At 40.3% G+C, this 22,674-nt stretch overlaps 1 protein-coding gene across 3 annotated transcripts in view; it reads right to left on the bottom strand.

Moving 5' to 3' along the window:
- Positions 1-22,674, bottom strand: part of shisal1b (shisa like 1b) — a 48,786-nt gene that overhangs the window by 13,192 nt on the left and 12,920 nt on the right. For 2 of the 3 annotated variants that reach the window (XM_055029063.1, XM_055029071.1), the window contains 3 exons: positions 11,022-11,230; positions 7,821-8,034; positions 2,903-3,212 (listed from right to left, as the gene is read on the bottom strand). In XM_055029063.1, coding sequence (XP_054885038.1) covers positions 2,903-3,212; positions 7,821-8,034; positions 11,022-11,088 — 591 coding nt within the window. In that variant the 5' untranslated portion in view covers positions 11,089-11,230. Of the gene's footprint in view, positions 1-2,902; positions 3,213-7,820; positions 8,035-11,021; positions 11,231-12,289; positions 12,511-22,674 lie in introns of those variants that run through there. The other variant, XM_055029054.1, reaches the window with a different exon arrangement.

A 22,674-nucleotide genomic window follows, 5' to 3' on the forward strand; every position in this document is an offset into this window, starting at 1 on the left:
ATATGGGCGTCCGAGACGGAGACCCGGATGAAAGATGGCCTGAGCAAAAAGTGGATGTTTGCTCGGGCCCGCGCTCCCTCGCTTCTGCAGCTTTATCATCAAAGTTTGAACAATGTCTGGCGAGAGAGGAGGAGAAGTCTCCCCCCACCACCAGCCACGGCGCTCGGTTCACTCCGGGTGTCATAAATCATCTCGTTTTGTCTTAACGCCGCTCACTTGTGGGGCTGACGCACCTCCAGTCTGCCTGACTGCTCTCAAAAGAAATAAAAACAAACACAGAAAGGATGAAGAATGGTGTTTTCCAGTGAAAACACCACAAAAAAAAAAGAAAAAAAAAGTTTTTATGTGACCCAGAATAATTTCATTTAGCTTGAAGGAGTTTTTTTTCCAGGCCATTTTTTTATTCTAAAACAGGCGCTGGATGAACTCAAACCAACAGGCTTTCGCAGACATGGAGGCTAAATGCTCTGCAGGAAGACATTTATTAGGACAGAAGGACGGAAATCTGAGTTCCTGGAAGATTTTATCTGCTGTTGCCTGTAACAGTTTGTGTGCAGTCTGCTTATCTCCATGTTTGCTCTTTAAAAGGAATTCGACTAAATGTTGAGCTGGATGCAGGAGCCCCTGTTGACTTCGCAGAAGGTTTTCTGAAAACAGTTATTTACGCTGTTAGACTCATGGCTTCCCCGCCATGTTGCTTTTTAAATAATAGAGCACAAATGACAACATACCCCCCCCCCCCCCCCCCGTCCCCCCCAAAAGAATACATTTATTTGTGTGTGTGTGTGTGGGTGTGTGTGTGCGTATATATATGTTCTTTTGAAAACAGAGATAAACAACATTTCTGAAGCCAGTCATCTCACTGGTATCCAAACATCTGCTTCATTCACTCCTCTCTTCCAAATGGCAACGGTATCCATGTTGGAAATATGCTCATCAGAGCAGAACAAATCACATTGTGCTGTACTCCACAGAGTTTTACGTAATACACCTGTGGATATTTTCTTCTGTCTGTGCAGCAAATAGGAACAAATATTAACTGTATATTAGCAAACCTGTGTGCATTGATCAGGTTTTAGCAGACTCCCCCCACCCCAGAAATCATGGATATCAGACATTTGGACCATTAACCGTTACAAAATCTCTGCAGCATTCAGCCTGCTGTTACCGAGAAGGAACATCCAAGGATAGCAACTATATTTATTATGTTTATTACGGAAGAGCTGCATAGCTTGTTTTATTGGATAAAACATTAGCATGCTTGCTCTAAAGCTCCCACTGGGGAGTGTCTAGTGGCTGTGAACTGCACAGTGACATTAACCAGATGCCTTGCGAAGGTAAAAAGGCCAAGTAACACGAAGATGTTCGGCTCTGATAAACTACTACACTCTAATGTTTGGTTTTTTGTTTTTTGTTTTGGTGAGGGGGGGTAAAAGCTTGGAGAGAAAAAAATCCCAGTAGCAGGCCATGTGTTGGAAAGATTTTAAAGCCCTAATTATTTCTCAGCAGCCAGAAGTTACAGAAACGTCTCACAGCGCTCTTGATTAATAGTTTTGTTATGCTAACAGAAGGTGATTAGCTTTCATTCTGGTATTTTTTTGCACCTGACTAGAAGAGCCGATTCGACAATGTTTAGGCAAAATAAAAAAAGAAAGAAATAACTGATTGTCAGTGTTCAACTGATTATCTGTTGTCTGTTTACCAAGACTGCCATTTTTAATCCAATAAAAGCACGATGCTTTTGCAGAACTAGAGCATCCTCTTCATCAGGCTGTTCTTCAGTCAGAGGCTTCTTCGTGTTCACTGGAACACTGATCACTACAGGACATCCCTCCTATCCACAGCCATTACCGGTTCTTTGAAAAATACCCCTACATAATTTGAATTCTCACAGTAATTAGGACTAATTGTGCTAAATTACAATACGCTACAGGTAGCTCCAAAACCTGCATCACAGTGACTCCTCTCACACACATGCTATAACGTTGCCTCTACTCCTAGCATTAATAATCAATCGCCTTTCACCACATAAAGGCTCTTGAGTGTCCCATACAACTAAAAGATTTAGTCATGGGGAAATAAATTAAAAATAAATACCCCCTTGTTAAAGCCTTCATAAATATGGGATATGCCAGACTTCATAGGGATGTTTGAGTTCACGTTCATTAGCCTATTTAAAGCCAGACCAAAATCACACAAACCCGTCTCACAAGTAGTCTGAAAGACATCAAAAGGCAACAGATTATGACCCGACCTAGGCCCATTCAAGAGCACAAGAAACAGACCTGAACATCTGTTCATTTGGAATGGGTTACATAGGAAGTTGTAAAACATTTTGAGCCCAAAGATTCATCTCAAACAAAAAAGTCTTGATCATCAAAATATTCTGTGAACTAATGAGATAAAACGAGAACTTTCTGAAAAGAGAAAAAGCAACAGAGTACTTCACCTTTTGGACATTTATTTATATAAATGATCAGGAATTCTGATTTCTACTCGTACAACTTGAAGAATCTGATTCACATACCATGGCGTGACCTTAAACCGTTAATTTATTCATTTACCACTATTCATGTTGTGGTGTAGCTAAATTAAAACAGTCTTACAAAGAAGAGTGGACCAAAACTCCTCCACGGACATTCAGAAGATTCTCAAAAAATAAACGCTGATTGGTTGGGGTAGCTTTTTTATTCTAAGAAATTAAGCAAAGCTTAGAAAACATTTTTGAATTTACTCCAGTAATCTTTGTGCGAAATTTGAAGCTTTTTGATGATCTGAAGAAAGAAAGAATCAACAGAATCCGAAAGAGGGCAAACACCCAAAAGGAATTTAAAAAAAAAATTTTTTTTTTACAACTCTGAAGAGACATAAATGTCTCTAAAATGTAATCGGTTCATCTCACTCACCATGCGGTGGACGTGTTGTAGGGCAGGAGCGTCGGACTGTGGCTCTCTCCTCTGAGGCTGTGTCTGGGTTGGTAGTGGCTACTGGGGACCATGGGCTGGGCTTGGGCCTGGACCTCGCTCTCCTCGGGCATGGACCGGTGCCACTGGTTCCGGGCCTTCTTCAGCCAGCGGCCGCCCAGACCCCACTTCTCCAGGTAGATCCGGCACAGCTCGTAGTTTATGGCTGAGTAGTAGAGGAAGTCCAGAGCCAGCAGCACCATGACGAAGAAGCCATAGATCCACACGCCTACCAGGGCTGTGTAATTACTGCCAGAACAGAGAGAGAGAGAGAGAGAGAGACGGGGAGCAACAGCACGGCTTTATCTGGGAAAAGATGATGATTAAGAGTCTTTACACGCTGAGAGCTTCCATTTTGATATTCTAAAAGCTAAGCTCCAAAATCCCGAAGGCTATGGTGGTGCTGCCAGGTGTGAACGTTTGCTATTCACTTGGCAGGACCAAGATGTTCATCCAATTCTCCCTTGGTAAACCCCCCCCCAAAAAACAGATAAATAAATATAAACCTCCATCTGTTCCCTTTGCAGTTTCTTAAAATCAGCTACACAAATTGGACAAAGAATTTAATTAGCACAAGAGACTTTTTTAAATCCCCCATCATTCTGGCTTTGACAAAAAAAAAAAAAAAAAAAAAACAACAACAACAACAAAAAAAACCCCAACAAACATCTCTGCTCTTATGTTTCACCTCTTACAATTTTTTTTTTTCTCCACGCGTTACATGATCCAGTTGTATTTATGTGGGTCACATTTGATCTATTTTAGTCTATCAGCATCTATAAAGTCTAACAAGGTAAGCGAGCAAAAAAAAACAAACACAAAAAAAAGTTTCAGAAAATAAGCTTCCCCGAGAAGTGGGAGACTAGGCCTTTGAGCAAACAGGGGATATTAAATTATCTCTGAATGTGACATTTCTGCTCGAGTTGGCACTGAGGGCATTTAGTCGGGGGAATATCCCACAAATGGATGAAAAGAAAGAAGAAAAAAATCTACTCTGACTCAGACGAGGAACTGACACTCAGTATCACTTGAAAATAGAGATTTATTTGGAGGGAAGCAAATTTTATTTGCCTCGCTATCCAATTACAGTAACTGCACTGATTAAGGGCGTGATAAACCGTGATGTGAAAATGCTTCTAGATTTAGCAAATCAAGTGAATCCTATTATGTTGTGAGATCTCAGAACCCTGTAGATATTAATCTGAAGAAATCTCTTCAAATGGATGTGCTGAGCTGCCCGGAGGTGCATTAGATGACTGCTGCCTCTGCTCTCAGATCTGCAGCAAAGCATGCTCACCTCACCTGCATTTTCCCACTTCTGAGTTTGAAACAAACAGTTATTAAATCTTGTGAGACGCGTCGAGGGAAAATGTTTACAGTACGGTGCTATATGTGTTTAGGAAGAAATTGTGCTCATTGCTAGGAGGAAATTGTCGACTTGTTATTAGATACGTAAACTTAAATCCCTCCAAGGGTAGATGATGCAATTCATCAGCTATCAACAGCTCCATCTTCCCTGCCTGTTTTTTCCCCCAGCATTCATTTTAATGTGACTCCACCAGTTTGCCTTGCAGCAGTCTAGAGGAGCTGCAAATATCCAGAACTCAGAAGAGAGAATCTGTTGACAAGAAAACTGGTTGTGCATCCCATCACCTTGATCTTTAAGAGTCAAAACAAACAACACACATTGTTGGAATAAAGTCATAAGAAGACATAACTGCAGCAGCTTACATTGTATGACCTTAATCCCTCTAAGGACACAGTGGAGAACAAACGTGTACTCTGACCAGATGAAATGGAAATTGAGATGTTGGGGTCCTTTTCTTTAGCTCAGAGCTGAATGCAGCAAACTCATCCTAGGAGGCAGAGACTGTAAGAAATAGAAGGCTGAGTTCAAGGCAGAGGTTCACATTCCAGCAGGACAACATCTCCGAAGCTGAAATAGAAGGCTTTTCAGATCAAAGCATATCCTTGTGTTTGAAGGGCCTATTCAAAGTCCGTACTGATATCCAGTTGAGGCGATGCTTGAAAAATGTCGCTCACAGACGCTCACTGTGAGCAACATGTTTATGTTTTCTCCTACATATTATGATGTTTCTAAGTTATTTAAGTGCCCAAAGGTCTGTATTATCATTATTATTATTATTGTTTTCATTTTTGACTAACCGGTCTTAGTCAGACCGGTTAGTCAAACCGGTCTGACTAACCTTGCTCTATTTAGCAAAGACGAACGGGTAAAAACGCCCATCTCTACTGATGTGCATGCCACACTATTAAGGCATTTATTTTTTCACCGTTTCAACTGTCCTATTTTGTGTTGAAGCACCACATAATACTTCAAAAGTTGTATTCGTAACCACTTTCAAAGTTAATAAAGTCGAAGGGGAGTAAATATTTTTTGCGATTCCTTTCAGCTCCTGTTTTTACCCTGCATACCCTGACGACTCCTTCAAAGGTCGAATGCCCTTTGGTGTTTAACACCTGCAGCGCAAAACCTCCAACCTGTAATAACATTTCCACCATGTGGTGTGAGGAGAGAGCAGAGTTGTGGCCATTTTTTCTTATTTCTTTTTTTTTTTTATATATAGCTTTGCCAGTGGTAAATATCAAACCCGCAGGCCCATCACCTTTTGAGCCAAGATGAAAGAATTGCTCACAGGGCTTTCCAATCCTCAAACTGAAATACCACGGCCTGCTGGGGGAGGGGAAGAGGGGCATTGTGAACCGACTGCATGCTGGGAGGGCATTAGTACAAAAAGCTGTGGTTTTGCCACCTAAACCTCCCACCGAGAGCTCCCACAGAACGAGAACCACCGTTTTTCTGTGTCCTTCATGCAGCAGAAACCACCTCAGCCTGCTAGCGAGAAGCCCGTCCTCCAAGTACATCGTACCACGGCTTGCCAGTACGGACCTAACTATTAATCCTTTCCATCCAACAACTGTATTTTGATAGAAACTAGACAGAAAAAAAAATAAACAAAACATAAAAGAGGACAAAGCGTCGGAGCAGCAGTGTTCCGGGCAGGTGGGCTGATCGCCACAAGTGCTTTCAGTCTCTGCTCTTCACTTTCATGCTTTTGAATGGCTCTCTGTAAGCTGCGGCTCAATGTCGACGAACCTCTTCAGCAAAAGGTGAACTGGGTCAATGAGCGGGACGGCGAAGAGAAAGTCGGTCCTCTTGCAAAAGTTGCAGTTTAAAACCTTTTGGTCCAACATAGCTGTAGGCGGAGAGTCGCTGAAGAATCACGGCCTCCACCTCTTGTTTATGCCTCCATTTTATATCCATGGTTTGGCTCCTTCCTACATACACTTCATATCAATAAACAAACCATTTGCAAGCCCCAACTTACACCATTGCGAATTATTTACTTTAAAAAAAAAATCTATTTAAATTTTTAAAAATCATTTTAACAATTGATCATATTTGTACCTGTACATTAATTTCTCAAAAGCATGCACCTTTTCTTGTCATTTTGGAGGAGTCATAAAACCACATTTCCCTGCAGTAGACCATAGATGATAGATTATTACTTTAATTATCCAATTGGTCGGTATAAAAAGTCCAGAATGTTCCATTCACTTGAACAGGTACAAAATAACAAAGTAATGAACTGACCAGCACCCATTTCAGTCAGCCAACACGAGCATAAAATGAAGAAAAAAGCTAGGATGTTGGCGTTTTCTTGACTGATGTACTGTGTGTGTGTGTGTGTCATGTTTAGTAACAGCTGGGATGAGCCAGACACCCCTCCTGTGACCACGAACAAGCCAGCGAGGAGAATGAATAAGTAAATGAATGAATGATGTCACTACACGATTTATGCATTTATAGCCTAACAGCCTAACAGTGTTTGCTTGCTCGGTCTGACACAAATTTTCCCAAGACCGTGACATATATTTACTAAAAAAACCCCCAAAAAAACAACGTGATGCTTTGTTGACTTTGTTTGGAAGCAATTTGGGTCGCTTTAATCAAACACTGGTGACCCAGTTTATTTTATTAGAGAAGAGACCAGAAAGTTCCTCGTCGTCCTTCATTTTTAACAAGTTGTACAGCAACCTGATCAAACTCCACGGAATCTCTTTAACAAGATGGAATAAGAAGTGTAGATGTAGACAATGTAGATGTCACTGGGTTGTCATAGTGATTCTAGTTCACAACTGACTGAATATTATTTGCGTCCTGCACAAAAAGAAGCCAGCAAAACGCTGGCTCAGTTCATCTTACGCATTTTAACACGTTTGAGCCGAAACTCAGCTCCATACATCTGCATATATCCAATCTCATCTTGTTTGGGTACTAAATTATGAAACTAGGGCTCCTGAATTTGCAACACGCAAACAGTCTTGCTTGAATTCAAGCAAGAATTTCTTCTTGTTTCTTTAGTTTAATAAAGAAATATTCCATTCACGCTGACAGGCTTCCACACTATGGTGGAGGCCGATGGGCATACTTGGAAACCGGGGTCCAAATTAAAATTTTTCTAAGGACCTGATACAATATCGACTCGACTCTGCTCAGTATGCTGTTCTAAAGCCATAATCCAAGCCTGCGGTATTAAATCAACCCAGTCTGTCTTTGATCTAAGACTATGTTCCCAAATACAACCCTCATCTTGGGTTTATTTTTAACCTTTCTCGTTCATAGGTGTGTGACTTTTCAAAAGTGCTATAGAGTTTTGGCACAATCACCAAGAGTATGTCAAGATCCCTTTATGTTTCCTTCTGCACAGAGTGTTGAGGATGATTTAAATGATAAGAGACATTTATTATAATATTTCACCCTGATTAAACTTACAAATCTTTTAAAAAGCCTTATCAGGAAAAAGGCACCGAGGCAGTTTAATGCGGACTTACTTGTGTGCGTAACCGTCCGCGGTGGTGGTGAGATTGACCTGCATGACCATCTGAAACTCTGTGTCGTTGCAGCAGTACTTGAAGGCCGTGTTGTTGTGGTGACAGCAGAACATGTAGGTCTTGTTGTCTGAGAGGCGTGGGCAGTGGAATCCAAAGTGGTACCGCCCTTTGTGGTCGAAGTAGGGTTCGCACACCCGGTAATGAGCCGAGAGAGCTGCAACGTCGGAGGAGAACACGACAAGTCATTGTTGCTGTTCCAGATCCATCCACTCAGAGCAAATGCAACTCATGACCTTTGAGGCAGAAAATTGTGTTTATCTCCCGGCTCTGAAACCCCTTATTAGATTTATTGATGGAATACTGCTCTTAAAGGAAAAGTCTCGCAGCCTGCAGCTGCTCCACCGGAAGACCTCTGAATACTTAATGTTGTTCTTTTTGTTTGGTTGTTTGCTTTGGAAGCTGCTGGACACAGAAAGACTCCATGTGATAATATGAGGTACGCAAAAAGAACCAAGTATGAACAGTATCTGGCAAAACCAAACACAGTCCTCGCTCGCGTAGTTATTTCACATGATTTGAAATAATTACCGACAAATTCCTGGATTGTGTTCTGGTAGAAGCTGGAAGGACAAAACCTTACAATTTGTTTAAAAAACCCCCCAAAACCCTCCCTCTGTTTTATGTGGAATCTGGAGGGACAAAGTTAGGAAAGGAGGCTCATCATAAAGTAAAAGAAAACCACACTGAGCAAATGGTAATTCTTGCTCATTTGCATTCCTATATAACTATGCTGTCAAGTTCTTTCAGCGTCAGAGCGAGATAAATATCTGCATTCTTGGTGTTTACTGGGAAAAAATGAAATAGTGTAGCTTCTGCAGTCGAATCGGGCAGGAAATAACCTTTTTGTTGACATTGAAATCTTGGGAATTGACTTCAGCGTGAGCTCAGACTCCATCTGATAGCAGAGCAACTCCATAAGAACAAAGACTGTGACATTAAAACACGCCACAACTCTTCCACTTTTGTCCTCACTAATCAGCGCCAGCTACTTAGCATTGTCTGATCTTTATTACCAATAATAAGTGCATGAAAACATATTGCAGCTCGCAGTGAGACAGCTGTGCTGCGCCGTGGCGGTATAAAAACTGCACAGAGGACATTTATTCACACACTTAATGAGCTCAAGCACTTGCTCTCTTACACGTTAGACTTGTGCGTACTCATAAAGAAAACTGCTGAGGCTGCCGACATGTGTATCTCTTTAATAATATTCAATCTTTGTTTGAACAGAAGGAAAGAGCAGAGAGGAGTCGACAGAGAACAGGACAGGCCGTGAAGCGGCTCTAAAGGCTGACAGGGAAATAAGGAAGAAACCTTGCAAACATATCAATGCACCATTCTGACATATTACGACCACAGACGTCAGCGTTCCTAATCAAGATTCTCTGATATTCCAACACAAAATAATGCGTAATTGTGAAGTTTGCTTTTTAGTTTTCCCGGATTAATCCTCTTTTTGCATGATCTGTCACTGAACGGCTGGGAATGCTGGGTGTGAAGAGAGACACCAGAAGCCTAGAAGATAGTGTTATATATAAACTGGTTTATCTTCTCCACGACTTCCTCCCTGACCTCTCTCTCTCTCTCTGCTCATTCATCTGCTCAAATTAGTAAAGTAGTGAGTAAATTCTAGGATTTTTCTTAGGGTTATTAGTGTAAAGGGAACTCAGTACAAATCCATGAAACATAAAAAAAAAAAAAAAAGAGTTATTTTATGTATTGTTCCAACTTGTTTGTAGATATGCTAATATGATTTGTTGCTCTCTCTGTGCCTCATAATCATCAGACAAAGCATGAATAAAAGGACGCCTGTCGACGTGTCGTGCTCTCGTGTCACTTCGGGTGTAAGTAACTTGTCTTTCTCTCGAGAAAGTCTAAAAATCTGCTGCTCCTCACGAAGCTACTGCCGCTGCGGCACACACCCACCTGCTTAATTTCATTAACACCTTCTGGGATTCAGGCCGCCATTAACAGCTGGGCTCTCTTCGACGCAGTTTGTTTACAAGCTGAAAACCACCACGGCTCTTTGCAAGCGGAACAAAAAGCCTCTGAACGTCCTGTTGATCTATCGCTGCTTTCACATCTATACGTTTCTTGTCTCTTTTGCTCTGAGGCATTAAAGCAACATGTCTGATTGAGTTAAAATCAGAGTTCACCAGTTAATTACTTTGAATTTTACGTGGATTTGGCGTGACGTTTTACATTTTTGACTGTAAATTATTCTTGGACATTCATTGCAGCTCGCATTGACTAACTCCCCTATTCGGAAAGTTGACAACTTATAAAGTAGACAACTAAGTCACTGTTTTGGTGAGGTCGTCACAAAGCCCTGATCTCAGTCCTACAAAGGGTTTATGGGTGAATCTGGCGAGGAGGCCTACAAACCTGACTCGGCTCCACCAGTTCTGTCAGAAGGAAGTTTGAGAAAGAAAACCCAAGACTATTGAAAGACAATGCTGCCAAATACTCAATCAATGTATGTCAACTTCTGACTTTGGAGATCTGAACAAACACATTTTTGACATATTCTTTCCCTGATTAAGAGACATTTAGCAACAGAGATAGTTTTGGTAATTCAAACTGATGCAAAACATGATGTTTGGTCTGACTTAACTTCAGACAAAGGAAAGCTGTTTGTCTTTATTTGGTGCATAAACTTCTACCAACTTTATATATACCTGAAAACATTGAATGAGCAGCAGATAAAAGTTTTAAAATGAATTTAGTGTATATAAGCATTCTCTGTTGCTTGTTGATTACAGTTTTCCTTTTTTTCAACAAACGCAGCCCCTTTTTGGGCTCTTGCTACCAAATACGACAACATTTTGGCTCTAAACGCAGGATTTGTCCTCACATCGACTCTTCTGACCCTCAGAAATCTGAACCGTATTTGGCAGCATTGTCTCCCAGTTTTTCCCGACAAAACGTTTGCACATTTTGTTGTTTTCTCTGCATTTATGTCTCAACATTACAAGCTTTTTTTTGTCTTTCCTGAAACAAGGCCTACCTTTTAGAGCACAGGGACGAACGTCCCCTGAAGGTCTCACACAGCTGTCTGCTGAGTTTGTCTAATGAGACAAACTTTTGAGGAGGGCCGGAAAGGCTGACTCACTGATGGACACAATCCTGACTTTTACATACCTGCAGTGGACAGCAGGAGGAAGATGACCGTCAGGACATTAAAGGACTGCCGGCTGGTGATAGTCATCTTCTTGTCCTCATATGGGAAGGAGGATGGGAGCAGGTGCGGAGGATGGGAAGGGGGAGGACTGCTCTGTTTTAGCTGGATGTGGGCATCCTCTGCATGCTGACAGCTCCTCTCACATGGCTGCTGCTGGGAGACAGGACTCCTGATGGGAACAAGACAAGCGGGGAGAGAAAAGATTAAGATATCTGATGCGGGTTTCTGGACGTTCTACCTAAACTGGGCCGACAGCTCGCCTGGCAGCGAACGCTGGCGACGGTGGCTCCCTAAACGTGTCCAAAATCTGGTATGAAGAAATAGCTCGGCGTTCGGCTTGATTGTAACGAAGAAATTTGCCGCTCAGGCCGACTTATAAATATCAGCAACTTCAAGCAATCGGCCGGAACCGACACAAAGACGACAATCTGACAGCTGGATTATTTCAGCAGGTTGCCGCAGTGAATCATCTGTGTCCTTACGTCCATCCAGATGTCATTTTGACACATTCCTCCTACCGCCAATGTATTATTTGGGAACATCATCAACAGTTCCGTCTCCCAGTGGTCACTGCCTCCCCACCTGGAAGGATAATAGAGCCGGCAGAACCATAAAGCTGATCAAGAGCCAATGGAAGAGTTCCTCAGTACCGGATGCACTTCTTATCACCATTCTGCAACGATAGCTAAATTAAACACAATTTTCTATGCATTACTTCTCAAAGCAGTTTGAAAATCAAAGTGAAGGGCCCAGAGTGGACGTGTATGCTGCAAAGTATTGTTTTTAAAAAATATGGGCAAATTGCCCACAAAATAAAACATATTAGTGCTCGTCGTTAAAACTGATGAAATGCAGAAAGGTTTTTGTTTAGAATCTCTATTAGGAATTCACTTCAGTAGGTCCTAATTTTTATTCCTTGGGCAGATTTCCATGAATCTGCTTTACGCTGACAAATTTTTTTGCTCTCCGCAAAACACTGAAAACAGGAAGGAAGATTAGGTGTCAAAATATATTTTTTATTACGAGTGGTTTCGTCGGCAACGTCTTAAAATTAAACTTTAATCTGTTTTCTCCACCCCCACTTTTTTATGTCAGAGGGAGAAGAGATAAATCAAAAGCTAATCTGTGACTTCGTTTGAACATGGAAATTGTGCAAGTAATGCAATAAAAGTGCAGCGTTCTGAGAAACAACAACAAAAAAGTGATGTTTGCATCAAATATGTAATACATTGCAGGGAATCCTCGCCTTCAGCGCAGCATCAGAGTTCAGATCGGGAAGCTGCTGAGGAGTACGTTGCTTCGAAATGATGCATTGTGGGAGGTCATTCCACCGCTTCCTTTCCCATGGATCCGATCTGCACCTTTAAATATTCATGCGACAGTTAATTTCACTGCTTTGCCTTCAAAAGTGACCTCTAAACTTTTCACTGCTTTACAGCTGCAAGTTCACAAAGAGGGGAAATTTGAAATCCCACCTCATCCAAGCGTGGGTTGCAAGGAGAGAGCGTTGAAAAAAAAAAGGAAAAAGTTGACTGCTGAATTATTGACAAGGGAATGGCGGCTGCCAGGGAAAAAGAAACCACTTATATGAGTGCAGAAGGCCACCAGTGCAAATATATATATATATATATATATATATATATATATATATATATATATATATATATATATATATATATATATATATATATATGAGGCCCATATTCAGTTCATTGTTGCATCACCATCTTTTGATGTTTTTTTTTTTCTTGCGCCATTCAAACCGGGAATGCAGAATATCCATTTGGAGAGAAATTGGAAAATATTTTTTATTGAAGGTATGGTCTGAATTTAATGTTCAGAGAGGAAAGACTGCAGCTCCATTCCGTGTCATTTAAATGAATAAAAAACAAAACAAAAAAACAATCTAATCAGGGAATCATCCCGTGATTACATGTGAAATATTTAAAGATAAGAGACTAGCAGATAACAATACAGTGCACACGTTTACACTGCTGCGATTATTCCCATAGCAGAACGATGAATGCCGTTGCTCTGCTGCATATTTTGTACTATTTTCAAAGATGTAAAGATCTTGACTTAAAAGACCTTAGTGATGAAAGGAGCAATGAGAAAGGTGAAAGTTTTTTTTTCTCTTTTTTTATTTAACAAATGCAGAGACAGAGCAAAGTTATAACAAAGTCAACATTTTACATTATTCATGGAGCAGCAGTCATCTTTTCAAGTGCAGTGATGCTGTGATCACTGATCATCGAAATGATGAGGAAGCCAAACAGGCTACATGCAAAATGCTCCAATAAGCAGCGCAATCAATATGCGCTTTAGCTGGATTCAACAGCTGCATATATTTGCGAAGACTTTTTAAGAGCACTGTATGAGACGTTCGGCAGTGTAATAAAGCACAGATTATATCTGCCTCAGAGCAGACCTCTAAGTTGATAAATCTGGCTCATAAATCAGACTGAAGGTGCTTAAGAAACTCATACATTTCTTTTACAAATATTCAAGCGCTGGACTGAAAACAAGTACAAATACCAGCCAAAGTATGTGAAGCTTTAATCAAGGTCATTCGAGGACTGCAAAGACAATTGGCTTAGGCCAAGACTTTTACATGACATGAGGAAATAATGAAGATTTTGTCTAAGAGTTATTCAAAAGAACCAGAAAGTAACAACATCATAATTAAATCCTGATTTTGTTTTTAAATAGACATATTTTTTACTTTCTTGATGTCATTTTATTTATTTATTTTTTACAGTCAACTGGAAAACACACAGAATATACCTCTGGTCTTTTTTTCAGTTATTTTAAAAGAACACTGCAAGCACAGGTTTTTCTTTTTACTTCCCCAACAACTTGAGTTCAGAAGAGGCTCATGGCAATTTTCACACTATTCACACTTCAGCACAACTTGGCTGCCAAAGCTGAAATCCTCCTGGCTGCAGGCTGTTTGGGGAAAGTTGCATTAGTTGGGTCCAGCAGACCTTCACAGCATAAGTACTTCTGAGATCCTTTAAAAGTACCCTCAACTCAACAGCTATAAATCCAATTAATTGCCGTAATTTGGGGGAAATGTCAATTATCTATAAATGCTTATATGCAGGTCAAAAAGCGTTTTGCTTTAAATGTGTGAGGCAAGAGATGCATGGCGGAATCTGCTGTTTTGAACCAGTTTTGAGCTGGATAAAAACTCGTTTGCGATCAGATATTGATATGTAAGAGCTCCAGGTCACACTGACAATACTCTGTGGCGTGGATGCTGTTACTGAGTGACGCAAAGCAAGCTGGTGGGAGCATTCCTGAGATGCTATCAAAGAAGAAGGAAGCAGAAATGTAAGACGGTATTTGATAAATTTCTGATCTCGAAAAAGCAGTATGAAACTTTTAAAAAATTTGTTTTTTTTTTTGTTAAAACTGTCACAATGACATGACAGTGTGACATGAGACAGATAATCTGTGAGCAAATCGAGCTATTGCCATCTGCAGAAATATACAGCTTGGTCAGAAACAACAAATCAGGAGGAGTATCTATAAGTTCCTCCTGATTTGTTCAACTTGTGCACCCGCTGCTTACACCCTACCTATTGCTCTTTGCTACTCTACTATAGGTTTCCCACAGCAGAGCCTGCCATGAATGCTAAGGTTAGACAGCATGACCACTAATAATGGCAGATAAGAAGTTTTCCTGTAAAAGTAAGTAGTTTCTCATTCATTAGCACAATCAGTAGCCCATACATGAGATTGATTGACAATGCCGTGGAGGAGCCTGAGGTTTTTTACTAAACATCTGTCTTGTACCAAACTGTCACAATATAGTGAGAGTTTGAACAAATATATAAAAGGCATAGTTTTTTTTATAAAAGTTACATGCTGCAACTTTAACCATGTCTTTGTTCTTATTATTTTACACATTCTGACATTGTACCTCTTAATGCACTGTTGTTTGGTATGTATCTTTCAATGATTTTATGTCATAAATGCCTCTTTTGAAGATGAGAACTTATGTCTTTATTCTGGATAAATAGAGGTTTAACAATAATCATAATAATAAGTTTTTATCTTCAAAAACAACACCAGCATGGTATACCGTTTTTTATTCAGTTGGCAAGAAGTGCAGTGGGCCCTGTAAAAATAGCATTGTCTCTTGTAATAAAAATATCATCATGTGACCAGAGCTGCTAAACCCGCAGCCACAGATGTTCGCCAGCATCAGGGCGAGTTCTCTCCTGACCTGATCCGATTAAACGAATGAGCCCAGAGACCTATGAAGACCTCCTTCTCCAGTCTTGCTCAGTCATCCTTGTTCTGTTTTATGCAAAACCATCTGCTGTCTTTTTTATTGCGACCAGAAATCACATTTTATAGAAAACCTACACTACCCTAATGGAGCCCCCTGCAGTAGATAAACAAACATGCTGGAGGAACGCTGTACCTGCCAGAGTTTTGCTTCCTCCGACTGAAGGCTGCACATGATAACCAAACCAATCCGTGAACGTAATATGAAGAATGTGTTTGTGGAGCACAGCAGGCTTTGTGTGCTGGATTCTTTAAACACTTCTTTGATCAGTGACGCTCTCTTCCTGCTGAAGAGACGCAGGCGGCCGGGGTCCCAAGAGCCTTGTTAGAGTGGCATTTCATATAGATTTTCCCAATCTTTTTATTTCCGCTCCGACTTTATCGCAGCGTCAGACGACAATACGTCGGCTTAGGCATGGAATTCCGGTCTTTTATAGACACTCTTGCGTCTGCTGTGGTCTTTCACATGACTTGTTCAGGAGGATTTATCTGGTTTACATGGAGTCACAAAATTTACACGGCTGTTCAGCCATGAAAGGTTCAAGGTTCACTTCTTCTTTGTTTGCATAGAAGAAGTGAGGGTTTGATGGTTTTGTGTAAAGAGTCTGATGGTAGTGGAAGCAGAACATGGACTGTAAACAAGCAGGAAGGCAAATACAGCATGGAAAAAAGTGTACCGCTTCCTGGGAGGGAAAGTAGAGCAGCAACGCTTGTGCAACATGCAGCTCAAGAAGATGTCAGTTGTGTATTATTAACCTTTTATTCTTCTTCAAAAGTTCCGAACACAAACATGTAAAAATAAGACCTTTTATTTAATCAAAAACCCAGGGAGTTAATTTATGTGTCTACGTGCTCTTCACCATAGCCAAGAAGAAGAAATGAATGTGAAGTGACCAATTACTGCGGCAACCACTGTGAAACCAACACACTTTTCATCACAACAGCACGAGACCCAGATCTGTCAGTGGTGTAATGAGGAAATGTGTTGTGGAATATTTTGGGCTATTTGGAGATTAGACACAGTGATACACTGGCCATATCTCATAAATGTCCTGCTCCAAGTTTTAGTTTTGTTTGGGTGAAAACTTCGAAAACTTCAAAGTATGTGACTTGTTAATATGCTCTCTAAGAAAAGAAAAAGTTAGCTGTGTAGTTTTAATTAATTTTTTTTTTTTTTATCTAAGCAGCTCTTAAAGTTACAACTTTTTATTAATAGAGCAAAACACTAAAGCCTCTTATTTTAAGCAGCAAGGTCCAGATTCTTCTCCATGCTGCTGCGGTGATCTGAATACATGTTTATGTGGAGAATCAATCACCACTAAGCTCATGAGCCTGAGAGAGCATTAGGAGTCAGATGCAGGCTAGAGATGGGACTTCATTTTCACATGATGAGGGCCTAGGAGTGGCTCTGCTGATGGGCTTCTGTCCAAGGGCTGATCAACCGCATTAAGCCCTGCGCCTAATTAGTGCTTCTTTCCGACTGTCGTCGTAGTAAATTGGCTTTCATTCACTTTGTATGCCATCACAGCCTCTCTCAAAAGCCCTTTCGAGTTTCGCCGTAACATGAGACTTGTGCTGCGATCTAATCATTGTAATGTGAGGACGAACTGCGTGGAGAGCAGCTAACGGAAACTGTCAGGAATAGGTGCGGATTTACTTATCGGCGCACAAAACTTTACACTTATCTTGTCTGGGTGATGTCAGTGACGTAGCGGCTTCCTCTAGACGCAGCAGATCAACAGCACTTGAGAGAGGAGAGCGACACTTGAGGACACTTGTGGCTGAGAAGACGTCTTTGTCAACAGTGGCTCATCATTAGCTTGCGTTCGCTCTGGCTTGAGTTCGTTCGGTCTCCATGGAAACCAGCTCGTTCTCGGGGCGCCAGTGAGTCTTTCTCAGACTGTGGTCCGCGGGCGTCCCCTACTGGCCCGCAAGGTACTGCATGTAAACGGCGGGGTTTTTTTTAGTGTTCGACACCGGAAGTTAGTTTATCATGGGATTGCAGTTAAAAATAACAGCGTGTGAGTGACGTAAAACCAGATCACGTCAACATCTATGATCATTTTAATTTAATTAAACATGATTTATCGGCAAATAAATACAACAGATAAATACAATTTATAGAAATGGGTGAATAATTGTGCAGAAGAGCATTTTTGTTTCTGCCAAAGCAACTCAAAATTACTTTTCTTTTATTGTGCTTCTAAGTGACCAATTGCCTTAAAATTATTTTAATGCACACAACACTTATAGTTAACTTTTTTTTTTAATTTCCATGCGTTTTATTAGAAAGTTTACGATCTACACTTTCAGAATTTGTAAAAAACTCAAAACTCCCTCGACTTGTTCATGTTTTTGTCATGGCCAGTCACGCTAATAAAACTTCTCTTTAGTTAAGAGACTAATACTTTAATTTCAGGTCGCATATATGCAGATGTTGGGTTGTAATTTCAAGTTAGGTTGTCTGTGAGTGTTTGCTAAATTGGGCTAACTCACAGGTGTCAAACTCCAGTCCTCAAGGGCCACTGTCCTGCAACCTTTAGATGTGCCTCTGCTGCACCACCCCTGAATAAAATAATTAGGTCATTAGCAAGGCTCTGGAGAACTAATCTACACAATAAGCAGCCAATTAAGCCTTTTCATTCCAGTGTTTTGTACTTGTTATTTTATTCAGGCGTGGTGCAGCAGAGGCACATCTAAAAACTTCAGGACAGTGGCCCTTGAGGACTGGAGTTTGGCACCGCTGGAAGTGGTCCTCAGGCTGTTTGAGAAACTCTGCTTTAGGTTATAACTCGGATTTAAATCATAGCTTCAAGGCAAATGTTTCACAGTTGACTAACTGCTTTGTCATCTGCATAGTTGATATCTGCGCGTCTGCTAGCTAGTATAGCTAGCTGAAAACAAAGACGTGGCTATATCAAAACATAATCGGAGCAGACTTGTATTCATGCTTGGATTTGTAAATAATCCAGCCTGTTATCTAAGGACTAACCATTGGAGGGAAAACTGTGCTTTAGTTGTTTCCTGAACTTCTGCTCTAGCATTTGCTCGCTAACAGCCCAGATTTCCAAGCACCTGGGTATCCCGGGCATCTTCATCTGGCTACTGCATTCGTAGTCAGTCAGGAAGGTTCCTCGTCAATACGTAATCAAAGGTTCTCCTAATCTCCATGAAAACTTCTTTACTGGAGTGCATGAAGCTAAAAAACAAAAACTAGGTTACTCTTTCTGGAGAAAGCTCAAGCACACTGAAAAGTTACTTCTTGGAAAATATAAAATACCTGCTCTGAAAAAATAATCTAAATTTTTATACCCCAAATGTCATACTTGTTGCATGTTTCTTTAAAATTTCTATTTCTTTTTTTATTTTTTTATTTAAGTGTTGGTCCATTTTGTACCGTTAGACTACACCACCTCGCCTTAGCTTGCTGCTCGTCCTGAAGCGGATGGATTATTTAAGTGTTAGAAATTCAAATTTTAGAGGGTGATCCCCTCCCTTAATTAATTTGTTCTATAATCTTTAAATGAACACTCATGAATGTGAAGCCCAGCAATTATCAGAGCTGTGAATATTACAAGACACTAGAGTTTTGCCTGCTGCATTTGTGTTTAATATATGCACTCTGTGAATCAATCAGAAACCAAGAGAGAGCTGATTCACTTATAACAATTGTAGGACAAGATGACGAATAAAAATGAACACGAGGATACGCAATAATAATGTTAGTAATAGTAATCTAAAGCACTAATGTCCAAAAGAAATATGTCTTAGCGACAGTATTTAATATGAATCTCAATGGTGTTTAAATACAGATAAACATGCACATAATTAAATTATTCGGTTAACATAACATGGCAATGAGTTGAGTGAATCATTTAGAGACACTAGGCAAAAAACAAAACAAAAAAAAACTTGTTTTTAACATGCCGTCTCCTTGTTATGAACTGACGAAACAGGGCTGGAATAATAGCCGACCCCACAGAGTTCCAGCTGCAGGACTCGACATAAATTTAATAGAAAACACAGAATCAAACAGAAGTAGGTTTTGGTTTATATGACGCTGAATACATTTTCCAGATCAAATCTGCTAAATTAAACCCCGAGACAGCAGCAGCATGTTTTGGTCGAGTGGATTGATGTCGCCTGGGAGACGTCGACGTCACAGAAGACACAGGGAAGCATGTAGCACCTTATAATTAGCTCCCACAATGTATTATACAGGAAATTAATATAGTCCATCTTTAAAGGGGGGGGGGAAAACTACAGGGTTGCCATAGCGCTTGTTGGGCCGACTTTGACCAGTCTGGCAGCGTGACGAGTGACGAGTTCAACTAGTGTGCAGCGCTTTTGCTGAGCTGCATGTGTGGTCTTTTTTATGCTGTTGTTGTTTCTGATATGATTTGTTAGGTTAACAGAAGAGGAAGAAGATGTGTAGTCAAACTCTAAACTGCAGGAGGTCTTCTCTGTCACTACCTGAAACATGATGGAAACCATCCTGCTTAGTGTTCAACTTTTACTTTAGCTCTACACCCCAGAATGGAAAATGTGGCTTATTCTCCCACGACCCCCAAAAAGCTAGGAAGAACAATAGCTCAAAATTTTCCCATAAATATTTTTCTATTCAGGCTGTTTGACACACTATCAGAAGGTAACTGATCCAAAAGAGTTGATCTCTAAAGTTTCAAGGTTAGCAGCAATATAATGCATCACAAATATTTATAAAACTCAAAATCCAAAGTGATTTTAAATACTCAATGTGAAACCTTAACAATGAAAAGGGTTGAACTTTTCACTGTAAGACACAAAAGTTGTGTCTTACTCAGATACAACTTTTGACTGAGGGTTCATTAGGCTGGCCCAGAGCTATTCAAAATGCCCGGTGCGTTGCAGGCAGGGCAGAGAAGACAGAGACACATCCTCAGTGGCTCCCTCTGCTCTGGGTCGGGCACTCTCCATCACTTTGACATCAACAAACCGTACCGCGACTGTCACCTGAGGAACACGACCGAAAGAGCAGTTACAGCCTGCTTCTGGTTTGCTCTCTGATCCACCAGACCTCACCACTGCACACAGGACCTGGACTGGAGGTGAGCAGCAGTGAACTGAATGAGGAACCTCAAAAAAAAAATAAATAAAATAAACTGCTAGTTTTCCAACATTTTGATTTGTACAGAGTCCGGACTATCAGCTATTGAAAAACTATTGGTTGCTGCAGGCATTTTACCCAATTTTACCCAGAGGAATAAAAACTTACTACATCCGTATTCAACCTGAGAAATCCAGCTCAATAGGAGAAAACCCATATGTAGTACTGAAGAGAGATGAGAGTCAGGTAGATTTGTGTAGAAAGGCAATGGCCAGGCTAATAGAAAGCCAGACATGGCACAGTTCGGTCAATAAAAATGTTCCAAAATGGAAAAATATGAAAAAAAATATGAAAATTATGAAAATTATGTTAAAACTTGAGATACCTCGAGTTTTAAAATTATGTTAAAACTCTCAAGTTTTAACATAATTTTAATTGTCAAATAAATTAATCAATCTTCATAAAATATTAAAATGTCAATTTTTCATTTGCCTTATTTGGAATTTCATTCAGGCTTTTACTTCATTACTATGTGGTGAATATATTATGAAATAATTTTTTCGCTCCACCTTAAATCTCAGAGATGCTAACACATCCATAGATTTGTAAACTTAGCCCCTCTGAGTTATTTTGATCTTTAAAGCATTCTGCAGCTGAGTTGCCATGCAGATTAACCACTCAGAGGTTAAGATTTACTTAGACGGAGAGCGCAAATTTAAATGTTTTTATAATTTACTTCAAAACATTTGCTCAGTCAACGGCCATCTCTCCTATGTTTTCTTAATGTCTACAGTCTCAGATGAACACGCGCTATCAGCAGCAGCAGCAACAGCATCAGCAGCAGCATCAGCAGCAGCATCAGCAACCCTAAAACAGCAACATTGTGCCCCATCAGGTAAAACATAGGCTACTTTTAGGCCACTTTTAGGCCACTTTTGCTTTCCATTGTCCCGACTCCATAAGTAGACTGAGCTACAGCTGCAGATGTAGTGAGACTAAACTGGATTCACTGTAGCTTTATTTAGGTGTATCAGAAATGGAGCGAATATTTTCTCAGCCTTCTGCTGGTGGAAGACAAAAGTAATAATAATAATTTCCCTTCTACTTGAAGCGTACGCACAGCTGTCATATAAAATCCCCGAGAATCGAATCCCAATAAAGGCTGAAATGTGACAAAACAGGAGAAACGTTTTACGAGGCACCGCAGCTAACAGGAAACGTCTATCTGCGTCCAGATTGGATCTTACCACCGGGCCGTTCTTTTATCTGAACTTTTTCCAAGGTGATAAATGCATGCATGCAGACCGAGAGAGGCAGTTAATGAGACAGCTACTGGAGTTTAATAAGTTGAATTCATTACACAATCAAGGTCTGGAAGTCAGCTGGGGAATGGGAGTTCTTGGAAGCCAAACTGAAATGATGCAAATCTACAAAGGCTTCATTTTTATGCGGTGCAGAACACTTCAGTGCTCCGTGTTTCTTTGCAAGAGAATGAATTCTCAACAGTGCTTTCCATGCATGTTTTCCTTTGTGCTAAAACTCTGGATGAAACAAATATTTTTGGCATTTTAATATCACATTTCAAACATATTTATTTCCGTTTCCCTCAATCTAACAAGGTGAATTTTGCTTTGCATCCTGCCCTGCTTAATGAGATTCACTGGAATGAGTATTTATTGAACTTCGAGTCCACTTGGGTTTGCTCAATTGGCGGTATTGATTCGTGCCTCATGCTGCAAGCAGCATCTTTCACGTGAAGACAATAAAAAGTCTGAATGCCAGGATCTTGATATAAAAAAATGAGACCATGATAAATCATTTCAGACTTTTCTATACCTTCAGCCTGCTGCGTCTCCTGCATTAGTCAGCTGAAGAATAAACAGACTTGTTGAAGGGAGAATCTAGGGGGAAAAGAGAAGAAGCAGCTGAGTAATCTTGCTGCGTAAGCATTCAGATTTTTGAACTCATTTCCAGTATTCACAGTTATGAGTCAAAAACTTTCATCAATTGTAGAGAATCTGATTAACTATGAATATTGGCTGCGTACTTTGCCTGCTGCAGGTGAATCCATAGTTTTTCAGGAGGCTGCAGAGGATTTTAAATGATCTAATTGTACAAACATGTCAGTTAAGAAAAGATTAAAATGGTACAGAATTTGTCAGTAAATGGAAAAGTTTTGTAACAACAATGACATTATAAACACTAAATGTTTGTTCACAATTCATAAAGGT

This window comes from Poeciliopsis prolifica, unplaced genomic scaffold, assembly GCF_027474105.1.
Source record: "Poeciliopsis prolifica strain line A6 unplaced genomic scaffold, Auburn_PproV2 SCAFFOLD001, whole genome shotgun sequence".
NCBI classification, from domain to species: domain Eukaryota; kingdom Metazoa; phylum Chordata; class Actinopteri; order Cyprinodontiformes; family Poeciliidae; genus Poeciliopsis; species Poeciliopsis prolifica.